The sequence below is a fragment of the Brachyhypopomus gauderio genome, chromosome 10 (genome assembly GCF_052324685.1).
Source record: "Brachyhypopomus gauderio isolate BG-103 chromosome 10, BGAUD_0.2, whole genome shotgun sequence".
In the NCBI taxonomy this organism is placed as follows: domain Eukaryota; kingdom Metazoa; phylum Chordata; class Actinopteri; order Gymnotiformes; family Hypopomidae; genus Brachyhypopomus; species Brachyhypopomus gauderio.
The window spans coordinates 5,631,850-5,649,691 of record NC_135220.1 but is presented as its reverse complement, the minus strand read 5'-3'; the positions used below and the strand labels follow the sequence as shown (position 1 = coordinate 5,649,691).

General features: G+C 48.6%; 3 protein-coding genes across 5 annotated transcripts in view; 1 reads left to right on the top strand and 2 right to left on the bottom strand.

The window, feature by feature from the left end:
• Positions 1 to 701: 701 nt before the first annotated feature.
• On the bottom strand, positions 702 to 4,898 carry rab5if (RAB5 interacting factor). Of its 2 annotated transcripts, XM_077018981.1 has the most exons (7): positions 4,794 to 4,898; positions 4,441 to 4,551; positions 4,082 to 4,173; positions 3,789 to 3,941; positions 2,575 to 2,678; positions 2,120 to 2,249; positions 702 to 1,315 (listed from the first exon to the last, which is right to left on the bottom strand). In XM_077018981.1, the coding sequence occupies exons 4-7, from the start codon at positions 3,894 to 3,896 to the stop codon at positions 1,274 to 1,276; spliced, it is 384 nt and encodes a 127-aa protein (XP_076875096.1). In that variant the 5' UTR covers positions 3,897 to 3,941; positions 4,082 to 4,173; positions 4,441 to 4,551; positions 4,794 to 4,898; the 3' UTR covers positions 702 to 1,273. The 2 variants fall into 2 exon arrangements, with proteins under 2 accessions (XP_076875096.1, XP_076875095.1); XM_077018980.1 differs by lacking the exons at positions 4,082 to 4,173; positions 4,441 to 4,551; positions 4,794 to 4,898 and having other exon boundaries at positions 3,789 to 4,074.
• A 276-nt stretch (positions 4,899 to 5,174) lies between these two features.
• On the top strand, positions 5,175 to 16,128 carry zhx3b (zinc fingers and homeoboxes 3b). 2 transcript variants are annotated; one of them, XM_077018975.1, is made up of 3 exons: positions 5,175 to 5,426; positions 11,458 to 15,005; positions 15,437 to 16,128. In XM_077018975.1, exons 2-3 carry the CDS (start codon positions 11,603 to 11,605, stop codon positions 15,445 to 15,447), a joined length of 3,414 nt encoding a protein of 1,137 aa, XP_076875090.1. In that variant the 5' UTR covers positions 5,175 to 5,426; positions 11,458 to 11,602; the 3' UTR covers positions 15,448 to 16,128. The 2 variants fall into 2 exon arrangements, with proteins under 2 accessions (XP_076875090.1, XP_076875091.1); XM_077018976.1 differs by lacking the exon at positions 5,175 to 5,426 and adding an exon at positions 6,325 to 6,813.
• An 88-nt stretch (positions 16,129 to 16,216) lies between these two features.
• plcg1 (phospholipase C, gamma 1) overlaps positions 16,217 to 17,842 on the bottom strand; it is a 32,122-nt gene continuing 30,496 nt past the window's right edge. The window contains 1 exon segment of the mRNA XM_077018974.1: positions 16,217 to 17,842. This exon segment is cut by the window's right edge and continues 1,089 nt beyond it. The gene's annotated coding sequence lies outside the window, so the exon portion shown is untranslated.

Genomic DNA, 17,842 nt, shown 5'->3' with positions numbered 1-17,842 from the left:
GATCACCATCTTGGTCTTCGCAGTGTTGAGTGGCAGGTCCTTCTCGAGCACCAGCTCACAAGGTTGTGCACCTCTGCTCTGCAGGACTCGTTGCTGGACATCAAGACAATCACCACTGTGTCATCTGTGACCTGATGATGGTGGTGAGTGTGGATTGGGAGAGGACAGTAGGGACAGTCTGGCTAATGAGCAGAACTGTAGTGTATCAACACCTACAGTGCCTTGAAAAAATATTCACACCCCTCAAAATTTTCCACATTTATTCACATTACACCCACAAACTTAAATGTATTTTATTGGGATTTTATGTGGTGGACAATCACAAAGTAGCAAGTAATTGTGAAGTGAAGTGGAAATACATGGTTAAAAAAAATTTACAAATAAAAATCTGCAATGTGTGGAGTGCATTTACACAATGAATACTATGGGTTAGGGTATGAATAAGTGATGAGAAGGGTATGAATATTCGCAAGGCACTGTGTGTCCTGACAAACACGCTCACCCGTGTCCTGCTTTTCTAGGTGGTGTTACAAGTCCAGAACATCAAATTGTATAAATCTGCCATCGGAGGAAGGGCATCCTTTACAATTTATGCCAACAAATAAACGAAGGCAGGGTTGTGGTCCCACATCTCTGAAGGGCTGTGGGACGAAGCCCCTCTCAACACACCCTCATTGAGCAGCAAAAACCACCACGTTCACTGGAAAAACTGAGCCAACAAAGCCCATGTTTTAATTTTGACTCCTCAGAAAAATTCAACCAGAAAATACAGTCTCTCCAATGCCTAATTATGTACCAGAGTACTATAAGCTGACGAGTACATTTGCACTTCTAATAATACACTATAAAATACTGAGAAGTACAGTCACATTGGAGGAGAAATGACCAGAAATACAAATTAATCAATACACTGTAGCTGAGTTCAAATGGAAACTTTACAGAATTTACACATGCTTGAAATCCTCAACTCAGAAGATGAGAAGACTATTTGATTTAGACACTAAATGTGATCAATTTTAAATTAATTTCTAACTTGGTAGATCAAAGTCAAGAAAAAAAAACCAAAATCAGAGAATCCTGAACCCTGGCAGTGCAATGGAGAGATTTAGCTGAATACTCATGTCCCATGGATCAGGACAGCTTTCGCTTTACCCATGATGCACCTCAGTTGCAAGGTTCTGATATGCTGCTGGTAACCCACGGAGGCGCTGTCCATTCCAGCCTACCGTTTCACATAAAACTTTCATCATGCTTCATAACAGATCCTCAGTCTTCAGTCGTAGTGCAGTGCTGTGTAGAATATGATCCACACCACCTATCAACACAGCACAACAGCAGGGTGACTACAGTAATAATAATGATGCCCTAACTAACTTCTGTTCATTTGCATTTAATCACACATAACTATACATGATACTTCATATAATGCCATATATGAATAAATACAATTACATTTTAATTACATATCAAATGAACTATTACAAGAAACCGCATTTATAAAAAATAAGCATCAAATCTACAAATCATTAAACAGAACCAAATCACAATATCAGTAGCACAAATGTTAGTGCAAGCAAAGCTGAAAAAGTTTAATTCTACTTTAAACAAAATGGTGAAGACCTGATCCGATTTTCAGAACTGTATTTCAAAACTAAAAGATGAAAGTTTCTGCAAAAAAGAAATTCTGCGGTTAATCTATACACAATAAGGAACCCCCTCTATAGCACATGACCGGCCCTTGAAAAGAGAAGAATAACTGACAATGATAGACTGTTGGGGGCCTTTCTTTAGTCTTGGTTGCCAGTATATCTAAAATTATGGTTCTGTCCTACCAGTGAGGCTTCAGAACCTCTCAGAACAGCACACTACGCACAGACGAAGTCACACAGCCACACGAGCAAAGGTTACACTGCATGACACACTTACAAATTCACCATTATGGAGATGCACCAACATTAAGTGCTGGCATAATATTGCTCTAAGCACCACTTGTAAACACCCTAACAAACACAGCATGTCAATTAATCATTGACATGAACCAGACAAAAAATTGCCAAGCTAACACCCTGGCACAGCAGAATCCACATGTCTGTCAGACATTAGCAGAAAGAAATGTTACCAGGAATAAAGCAAAAGAGGTCATGAAGCCTTCTTTGGTGAGCTCCCACGCGCCTCCGTATTCCTCCTCGTCCACCTGCTGGAAACTGCTGGAGTAAACATACAGCACCCCCGCATTGATGATGCAGAATCTGAGAGACGGAGAAACACAGTCAGTCACAAAGAGTCAATCGCCTGCATCGCGTTTGTTTGTATTTTTTCCCACTGCATGTTATATCTAGGGAAGCACATCATATTGGTCATTTATTGTTATCGTAATACTGCCCCCTTGCAATACTGAACCCAGATGACTGATTTATCAGCTGCCTTATTTGTATCTTGCAAACACTTGTGTGTGCTGTGAGCGTCTCATATGGTACAGATGATGGTTCGGTGGTGTTTTATTGATAACAAATGTACAGCTGTCATTACTACAGTCTACCATTTTTTCAGCCTCGTCCCAGACTGGATACCTACATGGCTATACCGAGGAAGCCCTTCAGCGGAGCAACACCCCATATTACTCCTAGTATAATAGCGATGATTTGCCGGAACCAGTAGACAACATCTAAAAATTCATCCTGCAAAGAGAAAGTATTTCATTACAATTCATGCATGTAACTGGACACTTCCTATAATTAAGTCCTGTTTACAACTTCAGTTACCAAGGTGATAGTATCATTTAAAAAAGTTTTAAATTAGTTAAATCAAATGACACTTCGCACAGAACGCGTACTCGTCTTTTTACTATAACCTATAACAGCCAACTGGCGTGGAGATCAGATTTCATTTACCAATACTACACGAGTTTACGAGCTAGCTTCATGATTCGAAGCTTAATGGCTAGCTATGTAAAAATGATCTGGGGATAAACAAATCACTGCAGCACAACTCTGGGAATAAAATCACTGCAGCACAACTGAACCTGGCTAGCTATGTTAAGCTATGCATTCCTGTCATCACTCTCACAGCAGTCTCAGATTAAATCCGTCAGGTCTCGAAACGTTACTTGAGCTCATGGGGAGGCGACTCGCTGCCTAACTGAACACACATCTAGCTGGACTACGAAACCCTACCTGAACACACATGCAGTTAAGACTACGAAACCCTACCTGAACACACATGCAGTTAAGACTACGAAACCCTACCTGAACACACATCCAGTTAAGCCTACGAAACCCTACCTGAACACACATCCAGTTAAGCCTACGAAACCCTACCTGAACACACATCCAGTTAAGCCTACGAAACCCTACCTGAACACACATCCAGTTAAGACTACAAAACCCTACCTGAACACACATCCAGTTAAGACTACAAAACCCTACCTGAACACACATCCAGTTAAGACTACAAAACCCTACCTGAACACACATCCAGTTAAGACTACAAAACCCTACCTGAACACACATCCAGTTAAGACTACAAAACCCTACCTGAACACACATCTAGCTAGACTACGAAACCCTACCTGAACACACATCTAGCACACATCACGACACGAAACCCTGGCTAGCCTAGTTAGTGTCGTGACAAAGCTCACAAACCCGCACTGTGCCGTACGTTACTTAGCCGTGCTAGCCACTAACCTTCTCGTGCCACTAACCTTCTCGTGCCACTAACCTTCTCGTGCCACTAACCTTCTCGTGCCACTAACCTTCTCGTGCCACTAACCTTCTCGCGCCACTAACCTTCTCGCGCCACACGGCTCTGCTGCTGATCGCTCTGCTCCAGGCGGACAGCTTCACACCACCGTTGGCCACATTAACTTCTTCTTTCCTCTTAGAGCTGTTAGTCATTCTCCACAATTGCCTCCGCGAGCAATTCGTCAAAGATTATGAAACCTTAGTTAATAAATACGTATCTTTAATAACAACGAAACCTAACTTTAATGCTTTTGATTTCCCTCACCAGATTACAAACTAGTGAATTAGTACGAGACACTGCTGACACGTAAAATTAACGCTGAAAACTGTACACCTACTGCGCATGCCTAGGAAGGTCTCGACCCTGCTGTCTCCTCCAATCACCGAGTGCGACGTTTCCACTCCTCACCAATCCGAGATCTGTGTGGGTCTTAAAACCACGGCCCAAAACAATAAGAGCGCCCCCCGCAGTTAACTGCTCAGCATTACAGCACAAAACAGAAGGTTGATTTGTATCATATCTGAGTGAGGGAATTAATCTGGTTTCCATCTGACAACAATTAACACTGCATATTTTTAAACAAGCAATGCTCCACCAGAACCCATAATTTACTAAAACGCTACATACTGGTATAAATTTCCCCTTAGCTCAGTAACCTAAACATTTTAGGCCAACAAAAGTTTAGTTTGCAGTCACCATGGGTAGTGTTCTGGTTGGGGTTACGTCCGCAGGACCTCACTGTCGTCTCTTTTCTGGGCGAACACACGTCAGTACTACAGTACCAGACCACCCGCAGAGGACCGACCGCTAGATTCCACATATAGTTAATTTTATAGTTAATTTTACATTTTCAAACGACCATCTTCTAAAAATCAATAACGGTTATATTTAGAATGAAGGATGAATGGAAAAATTAACGAATGAATAGTCTAATCGTATACCGTGTCTAAGCATTAGTGATGATTCACTACGCTTATTAGTAAATTATGAATTAAGTACGAATAATTGTATCGTTTTAACCCGATCGTAAAAACTCGGGTTATCCAAACCTGATCACGTCCACCCTGCTGTCATGACGACCGAGCTAACTGGTCTTTACACTCTCGCCACTTTGTTTCTGGGTCTGGACACAACTGTGATCCTCCATTGATAATGATACTCACAACCAAGGCAGCTTTTATTATACATTTTAATTGGGTAGAAACAGATCACATGTTTGTGTCGGTGACATAAAACGTCTATTTTTCACTTGAAACGTTTGAAAAGAAAGTAAACCACCGAACCAGGTGGCGTGTCCAGTGTCCCAGAACCGGAGTGATATATAAACCTGCGCTGATGGTGGCACCACAACCCAGTACACCTCCGTGATCTAATGGAGCTGGGAGCGCTGGGCGAGCTGGTGTTGATCGGGAGGGGGGGCGGGGACGCGGCGATCACGTGCCCGTGCCCGGGTAGGTGCGCCGCGGCTTCTGTTCCCCTCTCTCGACCCACATCGATGCGAATAAACAGGACCGAGGGGCCTGTCGTCGCTCCTGGCGCCCAGTATCTACAGCCTACACACGGAGAGAGAGAGCGGCCCCCCCGGGCTCGTATAGATCCAGGAGATCGCGGTGTTTATTTATTTAGTGCCGTGTTTAGTAAAGCTGACTGTTTCTCGCCGTTTATTTGGGATCAAGTGCGCGGTAAGTTGCGTTGGACTGTTGTGGACAACATCCGACACGACGTGTGTGTGTGTGTGTGGGGCGCAAAGTTGTGGTCGCAGCCGTACGATGCGTTTGATGCGATACGCAGGGGCAGTTTAGTTGACGGGTAGGTGAAGTGTGTTGTGTAAAATGGCGACAGTAGGTGGGGGGGTCTGGTTTGGGGGTATATGGGGGTATATGGGGTATAGTCTCGCTCGCGCTGGGGCTGTTCGAGTGTGTTTGTTGCCCCACCACGGCACGCGCTAGCAACAATGTCGCAATGTTCAAAGTTGTATCAGGATTTCGTGTTTCTTGTTCTATCATTCTTTAACGTGCGTAGTGGGACCACACGTTTCATCCACTGACCGTAGAATGGTTTTAGTTTTATTAAATGAGCGACTACGTGACCAGCGGTCACTGTTGCTTGTAAAGATCGCTGGAGTTACTTTGGTAGTCCGGGTGTGTGATCCCAGTGCACGCGGACGGAGGCTGCACATCACCTGTGTGTGTGTACCATAATGGACCTGAACATTACTTAGTCACACAAGTTTACGGTCGTTAATAACAGTCCGTTAAGGCTGCATTCCTACATCCCTAGAATAGTGTCATTAGTTATCAGGCATTGATGCACTCGGTGATAACTTTGTAGCCAATTCTTTAAATAATAGACTCTAAATAATTTGTAAGATTACAGCTAGACTAGTGTGTAATGTGTATGATGGTAAACGTGATCATCATGAGCGTGGTGTGTCAGCCAGGCCATGTAACGCTAATACTCCTAATATGCAATGCAAGAAATTATGCATCTATACATTTTCAAAACTTAGTGTGTGTGTGTGTGGGGGGGGGGGGGGGGGGGGGGGGGGGCTGATGTGCTGGATGTCCTTCCAGGCATGTTCGGTCCCCAGTCTGGAGGAAGGGCCTGCCTGTTTACCAGGGGGAGATACACTAGCTTGAGTGTTCTGCATTTAAACTCTAGAGCCGTGCCTGCACCTTTACTGGGGACCCCCTCTTGAGGAATCACAGCCATGTGGGGCCCTTAGGAGATGCCAGCTTTGTTTGTATTTGTTACCCCAGCGTTGTGTCTGCCAAGAAAGTGCATTTGTTTTTAAACTGTTCAGTAGGAAATGTGGCACCAAGAATAATCTATAAATCAGTGAAATAACTATAAATATGAATGATGAAGTTGGTTAGAACAACACTTGGGTCTATTGTGTAGTTCTGTGTTTGTGTGATGTATTTTCTTTTCACAGTCAAGAGTGTAGTTGCAGATCTATGTGCAGTGGCAGGCCAGGGCTGGAGAGGTGGTGTCTGGGCAGCTGGGGGCCCTGGCGTCTCCGCTAGCGCTTTCTGGTCAGCTGAAGCTGGCGTTGCACTGCCTCGCTGGGTAAGACACTGTGATGTCGGCCATTTTAGGACAGCGCGTGCTGTGCCGCCATTTTTCCCCTCCTCTCCTCTCCTTTTTTTTTTTTTTTCGACTGAGCTTTAACACCTTAACTGCTGGTCTCAGCTGACCTGCCAAAGCCACACCGTGGTGGGAAGTTAATCGAGACCTTCGAGTCGGCCAGTTCAAGTCACGCATGCTTCCCCTCTCGGCGCAGCCCTTCAGACGCACGTGTAACCACCAAACTGCAGAGACGCCTCGCAGGCAGACGTAGGCCGCTGCCGTTACCCTCGGTAACAGCCCAAAGGTCTTGTATAAATACAGAGACCCATAGGCCCAGAGACATGCAACACCATAGCTTGCCCAGGTTGTGATGGTTCGGTGTGTGGGGGTGTGTCTCATGCGATCCAGTGTGCTTGTTTGGTGGTTCGGTCTGTGTGTCTGGCAGTTCAGTGTGTGTGTCTGTGTGTTGGGAGGTTCGGGGTGTGTGTGTGTGTGTGTGTGTGTGTGTGTGTGTGTGTGTGTTGGGCGATTTCGTGTGTGCGTGTGTGTGTCGGGCGATTCGGTGTGTGCGTGTGTGTGTCGGGCGATTCGGTGTGTGCGTGTGTGTGTCGGGCGATTCGGTGTGTGCGTGTGTGTGTCGGGCGATTCGGTGTGTGCGTGTGTGTGTCGGGCGATTCAGGCGATTCGATGTGTGCGTGTGTGTGTCGGGCGATTCGGTGTGTGCGTGTGTGTGTCGGCGATTTGGTTCGGTGTGTGTGTCGGGCGATTCGGTGTGTGTGTTTGTGTGTGTCGGGCGATTCGGTGTGTGTGTTTGTGTGTGTCGGGCGGTTCGGTGTGTGTCGGGCGGTTCGGTGTGTGTCGGGCGGTTCGGTGTGTGTCGGGCGGTTCGGTGTGTGTCGGGCGGTTCGGTGTGTGTCGGGCGGTTCGGTGTGTGTGTGTGTCGGGCGATTCGGGCGATTCGGTGTGTGCGTGTGTGTGTCGGGCGATTCGGTGTGTGCGTGTGTGTGTCGGCGATTTGGTTCGGTGTGTGTGTCGGGCGATTCGGTGTGTGTGTTTGTGTGTGTCGGGCGATTCGGTGTGTGTGTTTGTGTGTGTCGGGCGATTCGGTGTGTGTGTTTGTGTGTGTCGGGCGGTTCGGTGTGTGTGTTTGTGTGTGTCGGGCGGTTCGGTGTGTGTCGGGCGGTTCGGTGTGTGTCGGGCGGTTCGGTGTGTGTCGGGCGGTTCGGTGTGTGTCGGGCGGTTCGGTGTGTGTGTGTGTCGGGCGGTTCGGTGTGTGTGTGTGTCGGGCGGTTCGGTGTGTGTGTGTCGTGAGGTTTGGTTCAGTTTGTGCGTTGGGCGGTTTGGTGTGTGTGCGTTGGGCGGTGTGTGTGTGTGTGTGCACGCGTTGGGCGGTTTGGTGTGTGTGTGTGTCTGGTGCTTCAGTGTGTGTGTGTATCGGGCTGTGTGTGTGTGTGAGGCTTGTGTGGCGGGACCCCGGGGAGCGAGCGGCAGCCAGGGCCGGTGGGTCTGTCAGCACAGACAACCACACCTAGGACACACAGACTCCGAGCTCTGAAACAGAAGCAGTACCAAGTCTCACTCACAGGCACTTGCGGAAAAAACCAAGCCAGTGAAAGCATGGAACTTAAAGGTGTGTGTGGGTGTGTGTGCATGCTTGTACGTGTGCCTGCGTGTGTGTGTGCGCGCGCCTGTGTGCCTGCATGTGTGTGTGTGTGGTGTGTATGTGCGAGTGTGCAAGTGAGCGACTCTGTGTCTGGGGGGTTGACGGTGGCTGGTTGCCATGGGGATAGTAACACACCAGTGGCGTAGTCGACCCGGCAGACTGGGCTGAACTTGTTGAAGGGAAGCCGAATGGGGGAGGGGCAGTCATGCAGACGTGCGTGGGGGGGCGGGGGGGGGGGATCTACACACAGAGTGAAATGGACACAGACAGTGGTCACCCACCCCGACTCTGTCCATCTGGAGGGGACAGTCAAGGTTTGAACCAGTGAGAAGGGACTTGTGTTTAGAGGAGACGGCCCCGATTGTGCTGTGAATCTAAAATAGACAGGCATGGGGGGGCTAGGAAGATGAGCACTGTAGTGTGGGGGGTAACCCAGCCCGAGAGGGTGTTAGCTCAACCCTGGGGGGAGGGGGGGGGGGGGTGTAACACAGCCAGAGGGGTGGGGGGGTTGTTAGCCCAGCCCTGGGGGGGTGGGGTTAACCCAGCATGGCGAGGGGGATATGTGCCGTACTAGTGGAGGTTAGTTCATCACACAGGCCTCAGAGCTCCAGGTAAGTGCCTAAGCCAGTCCCCATAGTTTTGGTTTTGTGTCTTCTCGCCATTTAACGATGACTGTGTTCAGCGAGTTCTGTGATGCTGGCGTTATGGTGCATCTGCGGGTCTTTCTGGAAACCATGTGAGTCAGAGGAGATTTTACCAGTGACTCAGACTGACTTGGGCAAAATGTTCAGACGGCTTTTTTTTTTGAGCCAGGGACAAGAGCGAGTTTCACTACGGACGCATACTAAGAAGCCGTGATTCTATGGGACTCGGGGGCGTCCAGTTCTGTGAGCTGGTCCTAGCTGTGTGCGAGGAGCGTCCGTAGGTGTGGGCGACGTCGAGTGGGCCCTGGCCTCCCCCTAGGGCGCGCACCGCACACGCAGTGAGGCCGGCTCGGGTTGGCCGCGGACTGAACAGGACATGGTGGAACATTCCAGAAGCTTCAGAGTGTGCCAGAGGAGAGGAGGAGAGAGCGGGGGAGGGGTGGGGCAGAACGGCCGTGTGATTGTTAGATGGGGGAGGGGGATCGGGTGTGGTGGTGTGGGGGGTATCGGGGCAGAAAATTCCTTGCGAAAACATGGCTGCTTCCACTGCCCACTCTTGACTGCCCCCCCCCCCCCCCCCCCCGACACGTTCACGCGTGCACACAGTCCCGCATGCATTGATGCGCGCACACACACACACACACGCACGCACACACACAAGCCCTGGTCCAGTTGCCCAGCCCCCACTCAGCGTCTACACTCCCTCGTTCCTCCTCCCCCGGGGGTCTAACCCATCTAACCCACGTGACGTTTGGTAGGCTCTGCCCACTCCACAGCCCCTTTGTGTTGGTCATGTGACCCTGCCGTCTTGGCAGGCCCTTGCCCCATCATGCAGAACTGAGTGGCAGGCTAGCAGCCTGGCCTCGCTAAAGGTCACTTCACTCTACTGGGTGCAGAGGGGTCTGTGTGGGGGTGAGGGGTGTAGGGGTGGGGCTCCTTCCTGCCACAGTATTGAATCTAAATTTTTTTAGTTTTTTGGATTGTAAATGCTACCAAAAGTGATCAGAGGGAATGAGTATTGGTCAGAGGGAATGAGTATTGGTCAGAGGGAATGAGTACTGGTCAGAGGGAATGAGTACTGGTCAGAGGGAATGAGTATTGGTCAGAGGGAATGAGTATTGGTCAGAGGGAATGAGTATTGGTCAGAGGGAATGAGTATTGGTCAGAGGGAATGAGTACTGGTCAGAGGGAATGAGTACTGGTCACGAGAAACAGACGGGAACGGATACCGTAGAGGCCTAGCAATACGCCGGGATCCGCAAATAGTGCCGTTGAAATGCACATGTCCTATGGACGGATGTAGATAGCAGGGGCGAGTGAACCAGCTTCCGTCTGTAACATCACAGGTCCGTGAAGCTGAAACGCTGGTTGGTGTCAGCACTGTGGCCACCCTGTGGGCAGCCCTTCACCACCAGCACCCATTCTTGAGGTCACCCCCGAGGTCACACCTTCACTAGTGTGTGGGGCCTTTTCTGTCATCTCTGAACAGATTAAATCATCCAGTGAGGATGAGGTGAATATGTAGCGCCTCAGGTGACCAAACCCTTCTCTATTCTCCGTCGGCCTGCTTGTAAAGTTCACACTCAATAAACTTGGTTTTCATTTGTGAAGGAATGTATGGTTTTACACTAATTATGAAGCTAAAGTGACACTGTAAACGAGTCTTTAGAATTCAGAATCATTTCACTCATTCGTATAAGAGTCATTCTTATAGCAGCTGTAAGAAGAACTGTGACCTATATACAGGGCTTTGGCAGGACTTGTCACGAAGACGGTGGCAGTCTGGGACGGAGGACAGAGGTGCAGCAGGCACATGCACTGGAGACACACGTGTCCAAGCACGGCAGAGATGCGGGAAGAAGCTGATCAAACACGAGAACACGCGGTGTGACGGGGAAACCCGTTGGGTCGTTCTCTAGTGACACTAAAGGACAAAGAAACATAAGGAAAACAAATGAAACACCTCACTATATCCATTGTGTTGTTCTCGGTGTACCTCCACGTACCTTCTTTTCATGTGTTGGGTTTGAATCGCGGGTAAAGCAGTTCCGTTTCAGCACGGTTGTATCAAGGGGAGCAGCACATGAGACGAGGCAGAACCGGCAGCTTGTGAGCACTAACTAAAACTGAATAAGAGGCTGTGAATGGCTCTTTGAAAATCTGGCCTATGGGTCTGGTGCCTGTGTTTGTTTTAACAGAGTTATCCATCATTTGGGCTCATCGCTTCATTTTCACTGTTCCTTCTGTCATTTTCAGTTCAATCGGCTCAGATTCACTTTCAAATGGGATGCTGTCTTGTCACAACTGCTAACAAAATCTTTGTTCTTTACTTTGCAGGTGATGCCTTAAATTCAACCTGTTAAAAAAAGTCATTGTGGACTGACAGTCATGTTCCACACCAACTTCCTATCCATGGACACTCTATAGGGTTGGAGTCCAAGTCGGGTAAAGGAATTTCAGTGGAGATACCTTATCAAGAGACATGGCTAGCAAGAGGAAATCCACGATACCCTGCATGATACCTGTGAAAGCGTTGCATCTGCACGAGGACATGGAGCAGGGTAACACGTCTCCCTCGTCCAAAGAGAGCAGCTTTTCCCACAAGGATGAAGCTGGTGGGAAGGTATTCCGTTGTCTGTCCGATTCTTCTGGGCAGGATGCAGGTGAAGTCCAAAAAGACAGCGGAACTTACACCTGCAGGCCCTGTAATTTTGAGACCCAGGACCTGAACCTCTTTCTGGACCACGTCTACAGCGGGCACCCGGAGTTCCGCTCAGACCCATCCTTTCTCTGCGTGGACTGTGGGGTGAGCGCAGCTAAATTTGAAGGTCTGGCCTTGCACAACGCCCGGGTCCACCCCAGCACACTGACCACTACCCTCCAGCTCAAGAAGAAAGACAGAAAGGTCATGGTGGAGCAGAACTTGATTGTGGGCCCCAGTGAAAGCACCGGCTCCAAGGATTCAGAGATATCCATCACAAAAACACCCATCATGAAAATGCTGAAAGGGAAATCAGAACCCAAGAGGATCGTGGTTTCTCACGCCGCCACCGATGATGCAATCACTCCTCTCGTCAAGCAGTCGGATTCAATGGACTCCACACCAGTGACCGTCACTCATGTTCCCACAATTGTACACAACGGAGCCGCGAGCAAAGTCACTCTTCCGTCTGCCATTCAGATCGTCAATGGCTCTGGGACTTTGCCCATGCTGCAGACGGCGATCACGCAGGTCGTCTCCGTGGTTCAAAACAGGAGCCTCAGCCAGCAGTCGACATCGCTCTCATTGTCCTCCTCTTCCTCATCCTCCTCTTCCTCCGCTTCCTCGAGCTCCAGGAATCTGCCAAAGGTGATGATTCCGCTCAGCAGTATCCCCACTTACAACGCATCCATGGACAACAGCAGCTTCCTGAAGACCTCCTTTAGTAAGTTTCCCTATCCCACCAAGGCAGAGCTGTGCTACCTGACTGTGGTCACCAAGTACCCAGAGGAGCAGATCAAAATCTGGTTCACAGCACAGAGGCTTAAGCAAGGAATTAGCTGGTCCCCAGAGGAGATTGAGGATGCCCGCCGGAAGATGTTTAACACGATCATACAGACGGCTCCCCCTGCTGGTACGCAGCAGCGCCAAACACACCACAGCACCCCACAGCAAACCATCACCGTCCTGCCGGCCTCACTTGGGACGACTGGTATCCCCCACATTTTGCAGGGAAGCCTAGTTGGCCAAGGAGGAGTGATCGTCACGCAGCCCATGATGGCTAACGGGATCCAGGTAAGCAGCACCCCTGTTGCTCTCGCTGTAACCCCAAAGCCCCAGGCTGCTGCAAAGCCCCCCATGCAGGCAAAGCCTGCCGCTGCCCTGATGGCCGAGAAGGGTCTCAGCATGGTGGTGGGCACTGTGGGAAGCAGCAACAGTGCAAATTTCACCATTAGCAACGGAGCTAACAGTAGCAGCTGCACAAGCAGCATTATGAGCAGTGTCAGCTCCCCCAGCTGCATGAGCAGTCCTGCTAGCGTGATTAGCATCGGGGCCAGCACCAATGGCAAAACAATCGGCAACAGCAATAGTAAGGTCACTACACCGGGCTCCAACAGCAAAAGCATTGTGCCTAGCAGCAATAACTTCAAAACTGTAAATGACAACAAAAACAGCACTAACCTTAAAAGCACCATTTTAAAAAGTAGCACAGACATTAAGAGCAGCACTGATGCTAAAGGTAACTTTGATGGTGTGAGGAGCAGCGGTAACGCTAGTCCCAGCAGTACCGTCAGTGCTAGCCCGGCTAGTGCATCAGGCACCACAGATTGCATCCCTAGCAAGCCGGACAGCCCAACACCAGCAAACTCACGCACTCTCCCCACCACCAGCTTCCTGGACCCCAGCTTTTATAAAGCCAAAAAATCTCAAGAGCAGTTATCTGCCCTAAAGGAGAGCTTCCTAGTGAGCCAGTTCCCCAATCAAGAGGAGGTGGACAGGCTCACCAGTCTCACTGGTCTGTCAGTCCGAGAGGTCCGGAAGTGGTTCAGTGACCGTCGATACCACTTTCGTAACCTCAAGGGCTCAAGGTCGAGCACTGGTGGTCAGACTACAGGCTCCACCGCCAGCTCAGCAGTCTCTTCCGCTGCCAGTGTGGAGGTTTCAGACAGCACTGTGATATCGGAGAGGCCCCACACACCTCAGCACATGCCCCTGAGCCCTTCACGCCAACAACAGCAGCAGACGACCCCACCCACGCCCACGAGACGTCCTCCCCGCCCACCTTCCCCCGACTTCACAGCCATCCGCTACAAAGAGAGGGAGCCTCACCAGGTGCGTGCTCTGGAGGCCAGCTTTGGCCTGAACACCGACCCGTCTGGGGAAGAGGTCGACCGGTTACGGGCCGAGACCAAAATGACTCGGCGCGAGATCCACGGTTGGTTTGCCGATCGACGGAGGAGGGTGGCGGCAGAGAAGAAAAAGGAGGAGCTGGAACGTGCCGAGCGGGAGGAGGAAGAGCTGGAGGAAGAAGAGGGCGTGAGTGAAAACGGGAGGAAAGATGCATTTAAGGACACAGCAGAGGTGAGCCGAGGTGCTGAGCAGTCGTCGGAAATGCAGCAGGTAAAAGATGAGAAACACAAGGAGGACACGTCAGGAACTGAACCGAAGGTGAACCCAATAAAGATCAACCTCAAAATGCTCAAAGTCACTGAATCTAATGGAAAAGTTGAAACAGATGGAAGTCCCCAGCCAGAGACCACCAAAGTGCCCCCAGCCCTCCCCTCCCAGACCCCGTACCGGGGTAAGAAGACACCCGAACAGCTCCACCTCCTAAAACAAGCTTTTGCCCGCACTCACTGGCCAAGTAGCCCACTGTACAATGAACTGATCGCCAAGACCGGCCTTCCCCGTCCCGAAGTGGTGCGCTGGTTTGGGGACTGTCGCTATGTCTTGAAAAATGGCCAGCTTAAGTGGCTAGACAGCTACCAGTCCATGGTGGACGAGGAGGACTTTGTGAAAGCGGACGTCACCGTGCTTCAGGAGCACTTGGACACGCACGGCAGACTCGTGGATGAGCAGCTGGAGGACCTCGCCAAGGCAAGCAGCCTGGGAGAAGAGCTGGTCCGGAGATGGTTCACAAGACACACAAAAGGGCCCCCACCACCAGGGGGCGCACAGCCTGACGAGACGGAAACCATGGAGATGAAGGCTTCATCCTCTGTAGCCAAGGGTAAAGCTTCCCTGCAGTCGGCACAGGATGAGAGAGATGTGAAGGTGAGCTGCCTCACCACGAAAGATCTGACCACGAAAGATCTGACCACGAAAGACCAGACCACGAAAGATCTGACCACGAAAGACCAGACCACAAAGACGACAACTGAACACACTACCAGTGAAAAGCAAGGTGAGGCCCATCTTGTATGTGTTCTTTACGTTATGTTGTGTGAACATAATGGGACAATTTTTTACAAACGTTAAATGCGGTGTTAATACCTGCTCTTCTACATGTACAATTACTGCATGTACATTTACCTTGTGGTTTTAGGTAGAATATGTGCATATGAGAGGCTGATTATAACCTCAGTAAAGAAAGAGATTTGGCAGAGACTAGAGTTTAAGTCTATTCCATTGTTCAGGTTTGGTTAGGTCAGGGTCTAGGCTTAGGGGTTAGGGTTGGTATTGAGTTCATGGTTTATCAGTATTTAAATCAAAAACATTACTGCATTGTAGCTGGGTCCTTAGCAAATGACAAGCCAACATTACTATAAAAAATCATCAAATGTAGACTAGATATTTGGGTGAGTCCTATAGTAATGTGTGTGTGTGTCTTTCCAGGGTGTGACTGAAGAAGTGACTGACTGCAGGTGATCTTGTTCAGGGGACAGATGTCGCACCTGCGGGATCTACAGCACAGGACCGTGTCATTTTTGAGTTATGTGTAAAAGACAGATGTGATTGCAACAACAGGATCACTGGAGGACAGTGCTGGCATGTCCAGCCCCCAGCATTCTTTAACCCTGCGCCCTGGGGTTTCCCAGGCCAAGACGCAGGGGTACGCAGGGATGCTCACAGCCACACTGGGTTGGTTTTTTTTTTTTTTTTTTTTTTTTTTGAGGGGTGGGGACATTTGTTACAAAGAGAGGAGCGAAGATGACCAGACGTGAATACGTTAAGAGTGGAAGGAGACCCTCTGACAGGCCAGACGTCCTCTGACTTGATCTGCTGGACAGGAACTGCTGTGCAGACATAGAAGGGAGTATGTGTCCCCGTAAACGTTTGGTAGATGAGGTACGAAATTCATACTGCACAGCTCACTGTGGAGTTTTATTTTGATTTCTTTTTTGGTCAATATGTCCCACAATGCCGTTGGGCCTGGAGATGGTTCTCTGTAGTCCAGTTAAAGCATCAGTACCGCTGCACGTCATTGTCTTGTACATTTTTCCTCAAGGAAAAATAAAAAAAGAAATCCTGATTGTTTAAAATGTTGGCCTGTATCCCCCGTACAAATGCTCCTAGGACTGTTGTATCATTTTTACAGATATTTGCAGAATAAATGAAAATTTAACAAAGATGTGTTGTCATGCACCACTATGTTAAGATAAGTACAGTCAACTCTTCATAGTTGAATAATTACTTTATTTAATTCTCAGGTTTGAATATGTTTCATATGAAAGGCAAAATTAAAATGTATACTTTCTCTCCCAGTATAGCATAGGCACATTACAGAAAAAGGCTTTGTTTGTAAATAAGAGCATTGGTAACGAAAACAGGGATGTCTGAAACAAAGTTAAAAAAGGTTTACATGTTCAACAGGGGATTTCTCAACATGTCATATGTATTTATGCATACATGTCCATCGGGGTTTCTCCTTAACATATTCTATGTTTATATGTACACCAATGAGATCACTCGCACCTAAACACACAGGCACACGCAGGAGGAAACATGGACAGGTACACGGGTAGGACGGGGCCAGTCAGCGCGGCATCGGCATGGGAGTTGGCCGACGACCACGTCAGCTGCTGATAACAAATCAAGGGTGTAAGGCTCGATACAGGACGGGGGCGGAGCCAGTGTAAGGCTTGCTACAGGAGGGGGGCGGAGCCAGTGTAAGGGTTGACGCTGGCAGAGAGGATTGTAGTAAGCATAAGCGTTGATTGGCAGGCAGGGGCTGGCTTTGGCTTTTCTATTTCTTGACTTCCTGTGTGACTAAAATATAAAGGAAGCATGCATCTCTGGAACTGGAATATCTAGAACTGCATTGCACAAAGAAAAAAAAAAAAAGATTTAATCCAGTAAGAATTGTGAATGTGGAGGTCTTTGCTGCAGAACTCCGTGTAGGGCTCCAATGGTGGTCCTTCTCCAGCACCATCATTATTGGACTTGTTTTTCTCCTGCATCCTCCCCAGAGTGAGAAACATCACACTACACATTAATCACAGCTGCAGAAATAAGTAGACATCTGGGGCCTGTAGCCCCGCCCTTTCTTCCAAGTGTCTTCCCAAAACTCCTGGGACACAGAACCAAAATGTTCTAATAAACCCGACAAATCCTTCGAGCATCTCCTAAACACTAAAATCCAGTACAAACAGTAATGCATGAGATTAAAAAAAGATAGGTGTGTCCTCAGAAGACATCAATATACTTGAAAGTATGAAGACCTGCATGCTTGTGTTACTCAAGGCCCTCTACTGGCTGATCACTGCAAATGCATCAGTCTTTTTTCCATTCTTCTTTCAGTTTTCTTTGGACTCTTACAGCGCTAAAAATACAGTCAGTTGTGACATTCAGAGTTCCCATAACTGAAGCTGAGGCCTAATTAGAAGATAAATAAAAAACACCATTGCTGACTGTTAAAAAAGAAATAAATAATTTCTGCAAGTATGGTGAGAAGCACAGCACAGACGAGCTCAGTAACGAGATGATACAAGAGTTCAGTTTAATTGACTCTAGAAACCCAACCAAAGTTCAGTGGTGAAGGGACGACCCAGCTCACCTCTACACCTCCCTCCTTTGGCCATGGAGGGAAGATGCTTTGGGAAAACACTGTCAGTTAATCATCAAGTTAACATTGTTTAGCAGGAACCAAATAAAGGAAAAGGAGAAATGACCCCTTGTGGGCACAATATGAACTACAAAGCATGCCCTTAACAAAACAAATAAAACATCTCAAATATTGCAAGATTGTAATGCTGATTAATAAGAGCAGCATGTGAATGTGGAGACTGATCACTCGGGACG